At 33.1% G+C, this 20,341-nt stretch overlaps 1 protein-coding gene and 1 pseudogene across 1 annotated transcript in view; both read left to right on the top strand.

Annotated features, from left to right (window-relative positions):
• Window positions 1-20,341, top strand: part of LOC126769508 (uncharacterized) — a 729,621-nt pseudogene that overhangs the window by 699,174 nt on the left and 10,106 nt on the right.
• Window positions 1-20,341, top strand: part of LOC126769549 (40S ribosomal protein S12, mitochondrial-like) — a 431,911-nt gene that overhangs the window by 244,787 nt on the left and 166,783 nt on the right. Inside the window, exon 3 of the mRNA XM_050488415.1 lies at window positions 2,307-2,409. Within this exon, the coding sequence (XP_050344372.1) occupies window positions 2,307-2,388 (82 nt within the window). The 3' untranslated portion in view covers window positions 2,389-2,409. The remainder of the gene's footprint in view (window positions 1-2,306; window positions 2,410-20,341) is intronic.

Below are 20,341 nucleotides of genomic sequence, written 5' to 3' on the forward strand. Positions count from 1 at the left end.
TATTGTCAACTGTCGCTTTGATTTAATTGCATATGAAATCAACAAATCTTAAAACACGTCCAACAAGTGTTCAGTTCGTAACTTGTACCGATATTATAATATTTGCTTGCGCTAGACAGATGCAAGCCTCTCTCCCGGGAGACACTTGGCGACGATTTTCTCAAACAATAACATTCAGCCGGACACTACGTGATATTGCCTTCGACTCTACTATACGTTTGTTATTTTAGTTGTTGCTCAAATAATTTTAACTTCTGAATATGTTTCGGGTTCCTGGAATATTTTTAATTTGCAAAAAATAACATCTATTTTAAAAATAACAAAACAATCTATAATAATCATTTGTTGTTCTGACTAGGTAACTAGGGAAAAAAAATCTTGACTTTATATATGTACATATAATAAAACTGTAACGGCGATATATATACGTTAAATTTATACCATACAATGTCATTAAAACCGAGCCGTTAAATTGCAAGAAATAAAATCGATTCACAATCTACCGTTTAATTATAATATCACTAGTGAAATTATACCTGCGATATATATATATAACATGTCTAGGGCCGTCATCGATAAAGTAAAAGTGTCGTCGCCGTGCTTAGACGAAGTCTTTTCATTCTATTGCTTATTTTCCATCATTGATCATATGAAATATTAAATACAGTAACAACTTATAAATGCCCCACTGCTGGGCTAAGGCCTCCTCTCCCTTTTTGAGGAGGAGGTTTGGAGCTTACACATATCAAAAAGAGAAAATCAAGAAATCCGCTCAATGGAAATCCTATCGCCAAGATATGCTGACTATTTTACATACTTCTATTCTTTCATATCCGGTTACTATATTTAAAAAAAAAACAATTCGTTTTGCCTTATGCATGCATAAAAAACATTTAAAAAATAACGTTCCGTAAGTATTGAAGTCATATCAAAATTATCGGTTACAGATGTAAAAAAATAATTCGTTAAATATAGAAACCGGGCTATAACAAACTCACTGGTGTTTTACTAATATTGTCCCTTCAGAAACACTCTCCATACTAAACTAACATTAAACAAAATTGGAAGAAAATAATTCAATAAAATGCGTGTATTAGGTATTTTTTAAATTATTAATTTACAATTTTCAGTTAAATGTCACTATTAATATGGTCAGGCGCGCTTGTGTGAATACCACTCATTAGTTTACCGCCTCATATCAATAATTTGTATCGTTCTGGTTGTCGTATATCGTTTGTTTTGTAGAGTTAAGAATCTAGGTAAGGAACAGGCAAATAGGACATTACATCTTAGATTCCAGTCTGCGATACAAATATAAAATTAAAAAAAAAATTTTGAAACACCACTCTCAACTTTAGGATGTAATTGTAACATATGAACAAGGGATGCCAAAATTTACTGCTATGAACAGCGCATTAGAAATATGCATAAAAGACAATGTGCACAAATATCTCTTATATTATGAAGGTTTTTATTTACCCATACGGAATATTAAGATATATATTTTTACATAGTCTCCTAACAATGTATTTTACAAAACCTCGATTATTTAGCTAAATCGAGTAAATCTGTACCAAGCATATAAGCATCACTGAATATTCGTGTGTTTAATTTGTGTTTTTAATACAGTGCTTTACTTTGAAGTAAAATAACGTGAAAAACCTACAAGTGTATGTGTGTGTGTATTCACGAACAGTCGACGGAGCAACGTGATGAATTAAGCTCCAAACCTTCTCATTAAAGCATTACCCAGAACCCCTGTTATGTTTCCCTAAACAGGCTCTTACTTTTAGTTAAATAAGGAACATAATTTCAGGGTGTGATACTAAAAACCTTGATCAGAAAACCCAAGAAGCCGAACTCCGCTAACCGTAAATGCGTGCTCGTGCGTCTCTTCAGCGGGCGAGAGATGATCGCCTACGTGCCGGGCATCAGACACAACCTGCAGGAACACAATATCGTGCTCGTTAGAGTCGGCAGGTGAGTGATGTGGTTCATCATGACAAATGGAGCAGTCGCCATAATACTGCAGCACATCTTGACTATAAATATACTTAGCTATAGATCTTTTTACAATTACAAAGGTGAGTGAGCCAGTGTAAATGCAGGCAAAAGATATATATCTCTGTTCCCATTATTGGTGCATTGACGATGTAAGGAATAGTTAATATTTTCAAAATTCATCGCTTCATAAGCGATCCATCAAACTAACCAAAAACCAAATGGATTAATATTAAACTTAACAAGTATCTGCTGCGTCTGCCACCAATAATGTATGATGAATTTGGGTTTTTTATCAATTTCAGAGTTAAAGAGTGTCCCGGTGTGAAGCTGAAATGCGTCCGAGGTAAATTCGACTTGCCGCACGTCATCAAGCAGAAAGTGTAGTAGTCTGTTATATCCAGTTGTGTAAGGCTATTTGTAGCGAAATAAATCTAGTTTAAGTACAGGAATTACTTTTATTTTTAGATTTCTTAACCTAAAAATAACTTTAATTAAGAAGCTAATATAACACTAATGTTCGCGCGGTGGATTATTGAAAATTTGAGTAGTACATATATGAATTTGCAAGTTTCGTACTGTTATTTTTTCACTCTTATTTCCATTTATTTATTGATATCATTCCGTGTGCATCTTAATAGCTAATAAACATAACACAAATCGTTTGATGAACAGAGGCAAAAAAAATATTGAACGATTTCGTATTTGCTTTTAAACATTTTATATTGATTATCTACAAATTAAAAATACACTAAACCCATTTAAAGTAAATATAAAAGTAAATTATGTATATCTATCGATCATCTTTGAATACACAATAAACACTCATTCGTGAACCCGATTGGTCGGAAAGAAGCAAAAAGCGGCGCTTGCGCAAGCCGCACCCATTCTATTGTAACTTAATGGTATGTACTTAACTTTTTATTCAATGGGGACTTGAATGGGGTTAAGCTCGGTAGTCCACCTTATCTTTATGATACAAGATAGAAAAATCTATTGAAGATATTTGACTCGATATAGATATTGTTAGTGTAAACTTCAAATTGATTATAACTTTCTATGATTTTGTAACAAAACTAAAAGGTTTTAAATAATTAAAAGGTCAATTTATGTTTGGTCATTTATTAAATTTATTTCAACTTACAATTCTTTAGAGAATAATATTCTGCAAGTATACTATTTATAAGATTGCACAAACACCTTAGAGTTTAGAACTTGTAGTTCAGAATAAAAAAAAAATAAACACTATTATAATTCTAAATCTCTAAAGGAACGTCTGGTCACACACTATACACCTATTCGAAGACAGCAGACGTATGATCTTAGACAGGTCTTTTTTCAAATAAGTGACCTTGAGTGAATTGTGGATCTCTCGTAGTTTTCTCCTGTCACGGCTCTGCTTTGCAGCAAAATTATTCCTCTCTCTCTGTTTTCTATAAAAATCGTCGGCGTTCTGATTAGTTTGCACGGCACGACGCATTCTCGGATTATTACCGAGCAACGACCCTCCGTTCTTTTCGGCCATTGCTCTGAGGGCTTCCCTCTCGAACGCAAGATAGTCCGGATCGTCTGATAGAGCGTCTACATCTATCATATAACTTGGACGCTTTTTTTTTTTGTCTGATATCTGATACTTGGGTGGCGAAAATACGCACGTACTCCTTGAGACACTCATCGATTGCGACATATTTGTACTCGAAGACGCAGGCGCTGGTTCAACAACGGGCACGTACATGGGCTGGACATATCCGATGTATGGGTACGGTTCAACACTGTGTTGCACTGTGCTTATACATGGATGCGGTGGAAGCTCCGTATTTGTTTGCGATGTCGTTTCACGTGTACTATTCACAGATAGATCTAATGGTGAGTCCTCAGCGTATGGTGTCCAGAGAGCCATGATTACTTTAGTTAGTACGGTTAGTAGTTACGGTTGACTGCGAGTAACTAATGATGTTGTTGGTCGCCCCGGTCTTTTATTCTCGGGGGTGAGGTCTAATTGTGCAGGGCACCCCCACCCCGCTGCACGGGTTACTTCCGCTACCTGAACCAACGGGACACATCGGAAGAACAATGGGGTGACTTTCGGTCTATTATGAAGAGTTGCGTAGATTTCGCGTTTGCTATTAATTTGCTACTCAAGCTTGCTTGTTTTTGACACAATAGATAGAAAAATGTGAAGGTTGATTACAATGATATCAAGATGTCACAATTTTCTGATACAATATCGCGAAATGTTTTCAAATAATTTCTTCATTTTATTGTATGTACGATGCTCTACGTGTTCTTTGGTTTCATACTGATATTAATTTAAGTATGCCTCGTATTAGTTTATGATTAAAACATAATATCGTGTGTGAAAACTGTATTATATACAGAAGAGCATAAAAACGGATTATTTACTTTAATAAATTACTTTAATCTCTATTGCCGTGTTCAAAGAAAGTAGAGTAACTTTTAAAGTATTTATTAACACACGAATGTTTGTAATTAATAATTAGTATTATTTGGACATCATATGCTCTTAACGTAATGGTATTTTTTTTAATATTCTACGTCGCAGACGTTGTTAGGTAGCCTGCAAGTACGGGGAGAACCTCAAAGACAAACAAGTATACATATTTCCAGTAATCCCCAATAAAGCGTCGTGGCGAATTAAAGTATTCCCTTTCATTATAAGGGGAAGGCTAAGCCCAGCAATGAGATTATCAGACTACGAGAAAAATACCTCCCTACCTACCTGTAGTTGTCTGCTGTGCAACTATGCAATAAAATTCCACAGTTTGATTTTAGAAATTTTAATTAACCACAATATTATATCTTAAAAAACAACTAAATGTGATATATAATATAAAAATTAGATGTTTATTTGACACATCACGCGTTACAGGCGAATTTGACAAAGACAATCATTAGTTCGTAATCAGCTTCGTCTCGTAAACAAGTTGTTAACATAACTCGTAATTATTTGTTGATATAATCCGTCAAAACAAATTAAAACAAAAATTGCATTCCTGTAACACATCTATGTATTGATAAATAATCGAAGTTAGCTAAAATGAAAATGGTAAACAATATTAAAATATGAAATAGGTACCCATTACAAATGTCGCAGTGGTTCTTTTGCCTGATCTCAGGTCAATCATACTAAGTAGGTAGGTACTGCGATTTGGCGGTAGAATATGTGATGAGTGGGTGGTACCTACCCAGACAGACTTGCATAAAGCCCTATCACCAAGTAAAACCACCGGTTTGTAAAGTAATTTTTACTTTGACTGTTAGTAAGTCAATGTAGGTACCTAATTCTTTAGTAATTCAATTTATCAATGTTTATCAATTGGAATTCATAGATTTTAATACTTCATAAAATGCCAGGAAATTTCAAGTCTTTAAGACATAAATTAAACTAAAATACAGGTACTTCAATCAAGCAGGCTCTTACTAGCCCGTGTGATTAATTGTTTCACAGGATAAATTCAATTATTAATCTGGCGCCGGTAATGTATATTAAACTGAAAAAAACTGGCAAAAACTCGTTTTAGAAACATAACTTTTGGCTGGTAATAATAAATAATGTCACTTTTTATAATATTAAGTACATCCATATATCTTAGCAGCTGCTTGGTTTTGTTTCTAATAACATAATAATTCGTAAATTAAGTGTTATCATTTATGGTATAGATGTCATCGTGGTTCACTTTTTCTAAGTGAGCCTTAAACAGATATTGCGTGTTCAAAGTTTCAAACTATTGGACTTTGGTGTGCTTAATTTTTGTTTAAAGCCATCCAGTCTCAGTTGTGAAAGATACAATCATGAAGAAACCTGCATGTGTTGGATGAAAATCTTCTCTGTTACTATCTAGTAACATGTGACACGAACAAGTTCCAAACATCTTCAAAACGAGATAGGTACTACTAACAGCAGTGAGACATTTGCAAAATGCAACCATTTTATTATTATTATTATTATTATTATTATTGTTATTATAACCATTGCAGAAAAAATTGTTGGAGAATATGATTTTAGTTGCAACATTCGGTCAAATAGAAGTTAAACCATTCGTGAATAATGAAAGATAATTCGAACGATTCATAAATGTTATTCATGCAAGAACAGGAAGCAAATGACACCGTATGGCTCCTCTCCGGAAATGGAAAACGTAATTTTTGAATTCTTTTCGAGATTGCCTTTGTACTCCTCCCATTCACGATACGTTTTACTGTCTAATTTATGTGTAATAATATAGATTAAAAGAGTATCCCAGTGATTAACAGGTTCACCTAGTGATTCTAATGCACGCAAATTTTTATTTATCTGATCTATTAAATTTTTCAATGTTACTGACGACTCCTTATGAATGACATCCATATTAAATAATGTTGATACATGATGTTGAGTTAATAAATGCTTATTATCAAATCGATCACAAAGAAGTTGCCAAACCACAGAATAATTCGCAGCAGAAAACTTAATTGAGTTAATTACCACAGCAGCAGATCCTTCTAGCGAGGATCTTAAATAATGAAATTTATTAATATCATTCATGTCATCATTTGAATGTATTAAACTCACAAAAGTGTCATGAAACTCTAGCCAGTTTGTGTAGGATCCGTTGAATTTTGGTAATCGAATCGTTGGTAACTTTACAAATTTATGATTGCTAGAAATTAATGTCGCGTCACTATTTTCCTAGTTGATCCTTTTTCTTATGATTTGCAAGTATTTCTTGAGCTCGAGATATAGACTTATAATAAAAGGATTCAAACTCGCTACGTTCTGACAATTGACTATCCATATTGTCAGTATTGCATTCTAATGACACCTGCACTTCATCGTATTGTTCATACATAGCCTCGAGCTTACTCAAACGCAACTGTAACTCACTAACCTCAGAGGTGCTCAAAGTTGAAGGATCCAATGAATTTAAATAGTTAGAAAAGAAAGTTAACCTTCCTTTGTAACTCGCACGTTTCCTAGTAAGCTCCTTATCCTCAGGCATTGCGTAGGCTGGTGTAACAATCTGGAATTTATACAAATCAACAATTTATACTAGTTACAGACTGTAATAATAAGCAATACGACAATATTTTAAAGATTTAACAGTACAACAAATAAAATTTAAATAACTACAGGTTACAAGTTAGCACGTGCTCTAAGAACTTAACAAAATTACCTTAACTTCAATATTAATAAAGCTAAATAAACTGAAATCTTAATAAATTATAACCGTAAAGTGATGTTGCAATTAATCTTTATGACCTAACAAAGCGTTTATCATAATGCAGTTATTTTATACTCTTTGATAACTACCCTTTGATAGATCTTTACAACATAATAAAATAATTTAACTAGGCTTGATTAAGTTAAATTAACTTTATTATAATAATATTCGTAGAATTTTATTCACGTTACAGTATTAACAAAGATATACTAACCTTAAGCAAATTATTTTACGTTAAATACTACCTTAGAGTGTTGGGAATTAATAATCATCAAGATCTTTATGAGTTTACCACTGGGTACTCTGCTATCCTGACCACAGAATCTTCTTATTATATCAGCGTCCAAGTTATCCTCTGGATGACGCAACAAAATCATGCAGTGATTTCCAGCTGCGTATATAATATTTCTTGATGTCTAACAATTTAATAAATCCTTGATAAATTTTCTTTAATTTGAACTGGTTTTTTCACATCCAGGCTCGAAACGGACCATGTTGCGGATTTTGATAGTATTTAACGAGGAGATATTAAAAAAGGCGTAGTTTAGTTGCAATGAAAATTTTATTGTGTTACATATTTTTATGACAGGGTAGGTAAAAAATTACAATAAACAAAGTGCCTTATATCTAAATCGTTCCGTAACGTCCATATACTAAATTGCTTCACAGTTTTAACAGGCGCTAGCGCCAACAATGATTTCTTTTTTTAATTTTTTAAAACATATTATACATGCAGCACCGTCGGTCTGTTCTGTCATCCTTATGTCAAAACTCAAATGCCAAAATAAATATAGAATTTGAGGTTATGTTATGAAAAAAAATCACGTACTTATTGGAATTTTATAAATAAAAGTACTAAATAATATTAAAATAGTGCAAAGGTAATTGAAAATAATTGTTTCCGTGTTCATACTAATAATTTAGTAGTGCACAAGTGTGTATGCAAACACAGGTGCACTCTCTATTCTCTAACTCTCATAATCCAATGGGACGGCAATCCAACACAACCGGAAAGAGTTCTGTCGCAGGACCAATGGCTTTACGTGCTTTCCGAGGCACTGGAGTGTACATTTCTAACTTCCAAACTCCAGGCTGCTACTGAGAATTTTCTAACAGAAAAACTCAATAACTTTTTATTGTCCCGACCTGGGAATTGAACCCAAGACCTCCGGGTCTGCGGCCTTACATTAAGCCAACAGACCAACGAGGCAGTCATGACCTATATGGAAATTATATAGATAATAAATTATATTACTTTAAATTGCAACTAACATTTAAAAAGTATTTATAAAAAAATTAATTTGTTTTTCTCATTTAGATGTAAGGTATAAAAAAGCAAACAGTTATATAGGCTTCGTCCTTCCTTGGGGCTCAAGCTTGCTGCCTACTAAATTGCATCAAAATCGGTTCGGCTAAGTTAGCCATGAAACAGAGAGATAAACATTTATAATATTAGTGAATATAAATTCAATTAAATAAAACCAATAAATAGAATATGATAATAATTATTATTGGCTCTAATGTTGAAAAGGACTTAACCTTTTTTAAGTGATTAATGCCAGTTAGTGATAAATTGTGTTAGTGGACTATTGATACTTTTCACTGGTGGTAAGGCTTTGTGCAAGCTCGTCTGGGTAGGTACCACCCACTCATCAGATATTCTACCGCAAAACAACAGTACTTGGTATTGTTGTGTTCCAGTTTGAAGGGTGAGTGAGTCAGTGTAATTACAGGCACAAGGGACATAACATCTTAGTTCCCAAAGTTGGTGGCGCATTGGTGATGCAATTGTTAAAATTTCTTACAATGCCAATGTCTATGGGCGTTGATCATTACTTACCATCAGGTGGCCCATATGCTCGTCCGCCTATCTATACTATAAAAAAAAGACTTTCCCTTAAGACACGAAGTTACCGAAAGTTCACATAAAATTACTTATTAATGTTTTAGACCAGATCGTAATACAGCTGTGATCTAGATTAATGGGGACTTTAATAGAAAAAAATTAATAACACTAAGAAGCAACTGAAAGCAATTCTTCAACAATATTGATCTCAATGTAACTTATACAACAGTTTTTTATAGAATAATTTTAAGATTAAGAAAAATCTTTAGAGTAATAATCACCTATCGTCCCTGACAGAGAGACACGTATCTGCAGCGTATGCTGTCAGAAATTGTATAATCATTTTATTTAAAGACAAAAAATACAGATTAAAAAATTTATGTATGTAATATTTTTTTTTATAAATACATATTGTTACGCATTTCAAATCCCCAATGTAAGCCCCTTATAAATAACATCGTACGTAAACAAATCCGATAGTAAATAGGAAACCGTATATAACTGTCAATTTAGCGGACATGTAATTTCGATACGCGCAATCGACATCTGCATTAATTTTGGCAGCTGCCTAGATTTTGTGGGGAAAATGCTTTTCTATGCCATAAAGAATAGGGGTTGTTTTGGTATGGTTACCAATCGTAGTTTGGGGATTGCGATCGCGCCTGTCTTTTGCGTGGAACCCTTCCGCGTGGACCCGGATTATGTCCACTGGGACATGTACGGATAGCAAAGCAATGTCTACAAATAAGCCATTATTATTGTTTGTCATATAGTTCCATCTAGTTCCTGAATCACTGATTAAACTTATTTTATAATAATATATGTATAATAAAAATAATTTGTCGTTCAATAGGCGACGAATGAGCGTAAAGTATTTAGTCAGATTGCTCATCAAAAAACATATATACATAATAATAATAAATCACTGAACTGATTTTGATGAAATTTTGTATGAAGCAACCTTGAAACTTATGAGCTTTTTATACCTAACACTGCCCCTTACCCCTACCGCGACTGGCAGACAGGGCCCCTTGTTATTTCGTATTTATAATATTAGTATAAATAAATTAGCAATTGAAATGATCTTGTGGAAATTTGATTTTTTTTTTAATTTGATCAAGTACAAGGATTAAATAGTAGCTGGCTATAGTTTTTTTTTCAATATTAGTAAATTCTAAGCATCGAAGCGAAGCGTCCAAGCAGAGAAATAACGTATTATGCTAACGCTACACGATTCGAAGCTTAAATAAGGGTTGTGAGGATGGCATGAGTCAGCGCTGACCGCTGATGAAGATCTCATTCACACCTCGGCTTTGTGCATATTGTCGCACGTTGCTTGCACATTCGGGATTACTACACCGAACTCCGAACACTGCTTTACCGGACAATGACTCGGCTATTTCATGCAAATTTTTGTATAACTGCTCCTTTGAAATGTTGTCTTGTATTAAAATAGTACAAAAACTTGTGATTGAAAGTCAAACACAGTAAACTATAATATCTGTTATTTTAAATGGCATGAAGTAAATAATAAAGCAAAACCATTTCAAAACAAAATAAATTGGTCGCAATTTCGTCGTCGCAAATTTTTCCAAATGCACATTCCACTTCGAATTTTTATCTCGTCGAAATAAATTTCATATCACAAATAAACTTATTTAGAAAATCAACAGGTTAATAATAACAAATCTTAAATATATATCTAAACATTCCAAATTTGAAAATCTTTAGTCAATATAGAAGCGTTACTTATTGACTGTCTTTAATTTACCACCGGTTCGGAAATAAACACCTCAGGCCTAAGAAGAAACGGCGAAAGAAACTCTGTGAGATATTTTATAACTCACATTTTAAAACAGACAATAAACAATAACAGAATTATATTTTTTCTTTCGAAATAACCCGGAGGCGATTGTTTCATTCCCAAAGTGTGCTATACTTATTGGTAACTTCAGGTTACAAATATAAAAAATTGGTAGAGGAAAAACAAGACTATTAAATATTTGAAACGGACCAGCAAGCCTAATACCAGATATAACGACTCAACCGGCTTTAGTTAAATTAAAGTAATAATACTAAACTAATAATAAGGGAATTTAAATTAGCATTTAAATTAAAAAAAACTTATATAAAAATGGACAAAAATATAAGTATAAATACTATACCAATTGATATGCATTATGTTGTCCTGAAGTATCATGCAAGTATTTTACATAAGCATTTTATTGTATTTTCGGTATAAATATTTTACTATCCGATTGTTTTTTCGGCAAAAATATTTTCAGTTTACGTATATATGTTATACGTTGTTATGGCTGTATTTTTTACGAGCTAAAAATCGCTTACGAGCTGATATCAAAATTTTACACCGGTATTTATAATGTGTTTATGCGTTCCCACGTTCTACTGACTTTGTGGATCTACTTGAATCTATGCTTGCTAGAAAGAAAACGAATACGGAAACTGTGACAAAATATTTCCACGAGAAGGTTTCCTTATTAAAAAAAATGCAATATCATTGGCGAGTCTGCAATTTCGTGCATAATTCGTTGGAAATAAGAGCCAACGCGAAAGCTTTCCAATGCAGTACACCACAGCAACTATACTACGGGTATTTGTCGTCATTGGAAAACTACAGACAAATTGAAGCCAGCCATCCGCGACCGACTACCACGTGGCGAAGAGCGGACGCCGTTGCTACAATTGCAAGAGGGAGTGACTTTCAACCGAAGAAATGTTACGCCTGTCGAAGAGAAGGTCATGAAGCAAAGGACTGCAAGGTGCCACGCTGCGAAGTGTGCCATCGCCCGGGTCACACGTCTGCCAGCTGCTGGCATGCGGCCAGCTCTTCACACCAAAAAGTAAGTGATGTTTTATTTACAACATACAACATATACATAGATTTGTATAAAAAGGTAGTAGCAATTAATGGTTGTAGTCTCATCGCATACATAGATACGGGCAGCAAATTAAATATTCTCACTATGGCATATGCTGATAAGCTAAAATTAAAAATTCAGCCGTCCGTTGTTACATTGAGAGGTTTTGGAGGTGCACATTCGACCTCTTTGGGAACATCCCACGTGGATGTTCACATAGACAATGTTGTTCTAAGTGGATTCGTAGAATTAACCAATTACGATATAGCTAATATAGATTTAATAATCGGACAATCAATGATAAATCAACCTAATATCAGTTTAATTATATCACAAAATTTTGTTAAATTTATTGGTAGTAGTGATACTTTTAATAGTACTCTTAGTGATATAAAACTATGTGATACAGACTTTATAACAAAATTTCCAGTGTATTTGAGACACAGTTGTATAATACCACAACAAAGTGCTGCTTTGGTGCAAGTTTATCTCGATACTAATAGTAATGAAACATATCTTGTGAGTTCTGTATATGTTGAGTTAGGCTGTATGTCCTATGTAATTTTAGGGGGACTTGTAAGGTCGAAAGATAGCTTTTTAAAAATAATTAATATCGGAAACGAAGTTATTGAATGGGAACCGAATAGACTAATAGCACGCGCGGAAATTGATACTGATAAACATGACAGTTTACAAAGTTATGAGATTTATAGAACAAAAACTTGTGCAGAACAAATATTGTATTGAGAAAAATAAACTGTTATACAAAATATTTATCCATTCTTTCTATCAATTATCCGATAAAAAAAAATCGAACTACTTTAGGATAGAGGTTGTATAAATTACATTAAATAAAAGCCGGGTGCTGTGTAATAAAAAAAAAAAAAAAGAGATATAGGATAAATTGAAGCTGTGTGATGTAGAACAAATAAAAGCTGTGTGATGTAGAACAAATAAAAGCTGTGTGATGTAGGACAAATAAAAGCTGTGTGATGAAGGACAAATAAAAGCTGTGTGATGTAGAACAAATAAAAGCTGTGTGATGTAGAACAAATAAAAGCTGTGTGATGTAGGACAAATAAAAGCTGTGTGATGTAGGACAAATAAAAGCTGTGTGATGTAGGACAAATAAAAGCTGTGTGATGTAGGACAAATAAAAGCTGTGTGATGTAGGACAAATAAAAGCTGTGTGATGTAGGATAAATTGAAGCTGTGTGATGTAGATCAAATAAAAGCTGTGTGATATAAGATAAATAAAAACTGTGTGAAGGAGGACCAATAAAAGTTGTGTTATCTAGGATAAATAAAAGTTGTATACTTAAATTAGATAATACAAGATTTAATTACGGCTTAGACATGTCAACTTCAGGTGCCGTACAGCAGCGACAAACCAGGCGCCAATAGCAGCGCTGATCGCCGTGGGACACGGCATACACAGGATGGCCGAATGTTATCAATTAATACTTCCAGTCCTGCATATACGGCTAGTTCGGGTACATCTTGATGATTATTTATAAGTATAGATTAAAACTTCTGTTTAACAATTTAATTAGTAATTTCATAATCAAATAAATAGTTGATTCATATTTGTTTATACTTGGAACATTTTATTATATATTATTCTATTTATTAATGGCGCCTTCTGCTTGTCAGCTTCCGGCGCAATTAATAAATAGTGCTTATTGTTTATTTATATTTTCTCAAATTATGTCGATTAATCAATGCAATAATAATTTTGTTTTATTATGTATAATGTAAGGATTAAGCTACTAGAATCTTATTTTACTGATCTGGCTAGGTTATCTGCTGCTTATCAACTTCCGGTGTAATATATTAATCTTTAATATTTAATGTTACATAATCCTGTATTATTAAATAATAGTTGTCCGTAAATAATCATTAGAATAATTAAGATAAACAATGTTTAATATTATCTTTTAAGTTTGTAAATTTAGTATTAAATTAGGTCAAGATGTTTTTGTATAAATACCGCCAGTTTAAATATATCGGGCATTGGTATTGTAACCGTTGTAACGAGCATTACAAGTGTTTTCTTATATAACGTATCGTCATTTTCGCCGCCACCCTGGTAATCCACCTTCTATAAATGTTTTACAAATTCTTGTGCAAAGATGGTTTTATGTCTTTTTTTATATATGTACTTGTAGTAAAAACAGTTTTCATGCTTTACAAACTAATTGATTATTTCTAAATTTACATATTTTAATAATGTGATAAATCCTTAAACATTACTAATTATATTTTTGATATATTCATAGCATGATACTAAAAGTAATGATTGTTGACCGGACGCTACGTGGGATCTTCCCATATTAAACTTTCTCATAGAAAATACGAGTAGCAATGAATCAATTGTGTCTGTTTTGATCGCTCCGCCGCAGATCCTTTAGCGTTAAAGACGCGGAAATTTTGCTCATGCTTAAAATTCGAATCTTTGAGAAGAAGTAAAACTTTCTAGCACTTTTCCTTTATAGGTATAGAATTCTTTGATCTAAGATTTCACTTGCTCGATGTGTGTTTATAATAACACTTCTCAAACGTGATGATGAAGGATAAAAATTGTATAGGAACGCTTGTGTTAGTTATCATTCTATTTATAATAACTATACCTAACCAATCCATGGTAGACCAGCGTATTTTTTTATATAGGTATGACGAGTATATGGGCCAACTGATGGTAAGTGGTCACCAACGCCCATAGATATTGGCATTGTAAGAAATGTTAATCATCGCTTACATTGCCAATGCGCTAAAAACGTTGAGAACTGAGATGTTATGTCCCTTGTGCCTGTAATTACTGACTCACCCTTCAAACCAGAACACAATACCAAGTACTGCTGATTTGCGATAGAATATCTGATGAGTGGGTGGTACCTACAAAGACGAGCTTGCACAAAGCCCTACCACCAGTAAATACATGAAATATTGGAGTATACTCCACCTGGCGTGGTGAAGTATACTCCATACCTTCTCCATAATTGGCAGTAAGACGTTTAAGATTTGTTACTTCATTTTTATATATAATACATATTTAAACAATATAGATTATGAATATTTAACATTATACTATCAATTCGTTAATGTTACGAAAATATATCATAAGTTTTCTTCTAGAAGTCTTAAGAATCCTTCCAAGAATTATTATTATTGTTGATAACAATGTGCAGTTATTTGCAATAACCGAACGCATTGTATGAGATGTTGAATTGACAATTGCGATAAAGTTGTACCATTTGTGAGTGGTATTAAAGTTATTCTTACACAAATATGATTTACAGCGTTTCTGGGAACAGACAATGCTCCCGTAGCGCAACTGTTCCCTATTGTCGCCTGTGGATTTTTTTCTAAATAATTTCGAAGCAACGTTGTCAGAAAGGATAATTTCAAATCTATGTGTCCGTCGTGTGCGGACAATGCCCACTATTAGCGGATTATAATCCGCAAAAAGAGCAGGTACTGTTTCAGACACAGTCCAAGTTTAGTGTATACGCGTTTTCTAAATGACGCTCTGTATAAATATTTTTGATGAAAAAAAATGACTTCAATTCTTTAATTTTTTACGACCGATTTTTTGATCGCCAGTTCACTTTTCAAAATAACATAGTCCCATCGATAAATCAGCCCCAAATCAACAAATTCAGGATAAAATAGGTACGTTACTAATTCTTCTATTCTACTCAAATCAAATCTTATACCTACAAATGTATTTGTACTATTGTCAACTGTCGCTTTGATTTAATTGCATATGAAATCAACAAATCTTAAAACACGTCCAACAAGTGTTCAGCTCGTAACTTGTACCGATATTATAATATTTGCTTGCGCTAGACAGATGCAAGCCTCTCTCCCGGGAGACACTTGGCGACGATTTTCTCAAACAATAACATTCAGCCGGACACTACGTGATATTGCCTTCGACTCTACTATACGTTTGTTATTTTAGTTGTTGCTCAAATAATTTTAACTTCTGAATATGTTTCGGGTTCCTGGAATATTTTTAATTTGCAAAAAATAACATCTATTTTAAAAATAACAAAACAATCTATAATAATCATTTGTTGTTCTGACTAGGTAACTAGGGAAAAAAAATCTTGACTTTATATGTATATGTACGTGTAATACTGTAACGGCGATATATATACGTTAAATTTATACCATACAATGTCATTAAAACCGAGCCGTTAAATTGCAAGAAATAAAATCGATTCACAATCTACCGTTTAATTATAATATCACTAGTGAAATTATACCTGCGATATATATATATAACATGTCTTGGGCCGTCATCGATAAAGTAAAAGTGTCGTCGCCGTGCTTAGACGAAGTCTTTTCATTCTATTGCTTATTTTCCATCATTGATCATATGAAATATTAAATACAGTAACAACTTATAAATGCCCCACTGCTGGGCTAAGGCCTCCTCTCCCTTTTTGAGGAGGAGGTTTGGAGCTTACACATATCAAAAAGAGAAAATCAAGAAATCCGCTCAATGGAAATCCTTTCGCCAAGATATGCTGACTATTTTACATACTTCTATTCTTTCATATCCGGTTACTATATTTAAAAAAAAAAAACAATTCGTTTTGCCTTATGCATGAATAAAAAACATTTAAAAAATAACGTTCCGTAAGTATTGAAGTCATATCAAAATTATCGGTTACAGATGTAAAAAAATAATTCGTTAAATATAGAAACCGGGCTATAACAAACTCACTGGTGTTTTACTAATATTGTCCCTTCAGAAACACTCTCCATACTAAACTAGCATTAAACAAAATTGGAAGAAAATAATTCTATAAAATGCGTGTATTAGGTATTTTTTAAATTATTAATTTACAATTTTCAGTTAAATGTCACTATTAATATGGTCAGGCGCGCTTGTGTGAATACCACTCATTAGTTTACCGCCTCATATCAATAATTTGTATCGTTGTGTGTGTATATCGTTTATCGTTTGTTTTGTAGAGTTAGGAAGCTAGGTAAGGAACAGGCAAATAGGACATTACATCTTAGATTCCAGTCTGCGATACAAATATAAAATTACATAATAACCATTTAAAGTAAAAATACGAAAACCCATTTAAAGTAAATATAAAAGTAAATTATGTATATCTATCGATCATCTTTGAATACACAATATACACTCATTCGTGAACCCGATTGGTCGGAAAGAAGCAAAAAGCGGCGCTTGCGCAAGCCGCACCCATTCTATTGTAACTTAATGGTATGTACTTAACTTTTTATTCAATGGGGACTTGAATGGGGTTAAGCTCGGTAGTCCACCTTATCTTTATGATACAAGATAAAAAAATCTATTGAAGATATTTGACTCGATATAGATATAGATATTGTTAGTGTAAACTTCAAATTGATTATAACTTTCTATGATTTTGTAACAAAACTAAAAGGTTTTAAATAATTAAAAGGTCAATTTATGTTTGGTCATTTATTAAATTTATTTCAACTTACAATTCTTTAGAGAATAATATTCTGCAAGTATACTATTTATAAGATTGCACAAACATCATTGCACAAACACCTTAGAGTTTAGAACTTGTAGTTCAAAATAAAAAAAAAATAAACACTATTATAATTCTACATCTCTAAAGGAACGTCTGGTCACACACTATACACCTATTTGAAGACAGCAGACGTATGATCTTAGACAGGTCTTTTTTCAAATAAGTGACCTTGAGTGAATTTTGGATCTCTCGTAGTTTTCTCCTGTCACGGCTCTGCTTTGCAGCAAAATTATTCCTCTCTCTCTGATTTCTATAAAAATTGTCGGCGTTCTGATTAGTTTGCACGGCACGACGCATTCTCGGATTATTACCGAGCAACGACCCTCCGTTCTTTTCGGCCATTGCTCTGAGGGCTTCCCTCTCGAACGCAAGATAGTCCGGATCGTCTGATAATGGAAGCTCCGTATTTGTTTGCGATGTCGTTTCACGTGTACTATTCACAGATAGATCTAATGGTGAGTCCTCAGCGTATGGTGTCCAGAGAGCCATGATTACTTTAGTTAGTACGGTTAGTAGTTACGGTTGACTGCGAGTAACTAATGATGTTGTTGGTCGCCCCGGTCTTTTATTCTCGGGGGTGAGGTCTAATTGTGCAGGGCACCCCCACCCCGCTGCACGGGTTACTTCCGCTACCTGAACCAACGGGACACATCGGAAGAACAATGGGGTGACTTTCGGTCTATTATGAAGAGTTGCGTAGATTTTGCGTTTGCTATTAATTTGCTACTCGAGCTTGCTTGTTTTTGACACAATAGATAGAAAAATGTGAAGGTTGATTACAATGATATCAAGATGTCACAATTTTCTGATACAATATCGCGAAATGTTTTCAAATAATTTCTTCATTTTATTGTATGTACGATGCTCTACGTGTTCTTTGGTTTCATACTGATATTAATTTAAGTATGCCTCGTATTAGTTTATGATTAAAAAATTTATATCGTGTGTGAAAACTGTATTATATACAGAAGAGCATAAAAACGGATTATTTACTTTAATAAATTACTTTAATCTCTATTGCCGTGTTCAAGGAAAGTAGAGTAACTTTTAAAGTATTTATTAACACACGAATGTTTGTAATTAATAATTAGTATTATTTGGACATCATATGCTCTTAACGTAATGGTATTTTTTTTAATATTCTACGTCGCAGACGTTGTTAGGTAGCCTGCAAGTACGGGGAGAACCTCAAAGACAAACAAGTATACATATTTCCAGTAATCCCCAATAAAGCGTCGTGGCGAATTAAAGTATTCCCTTTCATTATCAGGGGAAGGCTAAGCCCAGCAATGAGATTATCAGACTACGAGAAAAATACCTCCCTACCTACCTGTAGTTGTCTGCTGTGCAACTATGCAATAAAATTCCACAGTTTGATTTTAGAAATTTTAATTAACCAAAATATTATATCTTAAAAAACAACTAAATGTGATATATAATATAAAAATTAGATGTTTATTTGACACATCACGCGTTACAGGCGAAATATTTAATATAAAGAAAATTACAATAATGAATTAAAAGTTAGTAATTAATATTATACAGTATTATAAATATTAGTAAGTACATGTAGTATTGATGTACTACTATTTCCTAAATACATACAACGTAATGTACATATACCTATAGTAGATAGGTATAAAAAAGTTAGTGCAAACGGAGTCATACTCTTAGCGATATATAATAATAATATTATTATCATTATAATGATATAATGATTAAAGCTCTCTCGAACTAATTACCTATCGTTACGATTGCAAAATATTTGACAAAGACAATCATTAGTTCGTAATCAGCTTCGTCTCGTAAACAAGTTGTTAACATAACTCGTAATTATTTGTTGATATAATCCGTCAAAACAAATTAAAACAAAAATTGCATTCCTGTAACACATCTATGTATTGATAAATAATCGAAGTTAGCTAAAATGAAAATGGTAAACAATATTAAAATATGAAATAGGTACCCATTACAAATGTCGCAGTGGTTCTTTTGCCTGATCTCAGGTCAATCATACTAAGTAGGTAGGTACTGCGATTTGGCGGTAGAATATGTGATGAGTGGGTGGTACCTACCCAGACAGACTTGCATAAAGCCCTATCACCAAGTAAAACCACCGGTTTAGAAAGTAATTGTTACTTTGACTGTTAGTAAGTCAATGTAGGTACCTAATTCTTTAGTAATTCAATTTATCAATGTTTATCAATTGGAATTCATAAATTTTAATACTTCATAAAATGCCAGGAAATTTCAAGTCTTTAAGACATAAATTAAACTAAAATATAGGTACTTCAATCAAGCAGGCTCTTACTAGCCCGTGTGATTAATCGTTTCACAGGATAAATTCAATTATTAATCTGGCGCCGGTAATGTATATTAAACTGAAAAAAACTGGCAAAATTGATTGATTGATTGATTGGACTTAGGTGTGCTTAATTTTTGTTTAAAGTCATCCAGTCTCAGTTGTGAAAGATACAATCATGAACAAAACCTGCATGTGTTGGTTGAAAATCTTCTCTGTTACTAGATACACATGTGACACGAACAAGTTCCAAACATCTTCAAAAGAAAATAGGTACTACTAACAGCAGTGAGACATTTGCAAAATGCAACCATTTTTTTATTATTATTATTATAACCATTGCAGAAAAAATTGTTGGAGAATATGATTTTAGTTGCAACATTCGGTCAAATAGAAGTTAAACCATTCGTGAATAATGAAAGATAATTCGAACGATTCATAAATGTTATTCATGCAAGAACAGGAAGCAAATGACACCGTATGGCTCCTCTCCGGATGTAACTGTATTTAATTTTATACATATTAAGTTTTAGCCGACAACGCAGTCA

The sequence above is a fragment of the Nymphalis io genome, chromosome 7, assembly GCF_905147045.1.
Source record: "Nymphalis io chromosome 7, ilAglIoxx1.1, whole genome shotgun sequence".
NCBI classification, from domain to species: Eukaryota; Metazoa; Arthropoda; class Insecta; order Lepidoptera; family Nymphalidae; genus Nymphalis; species Nymphalis io.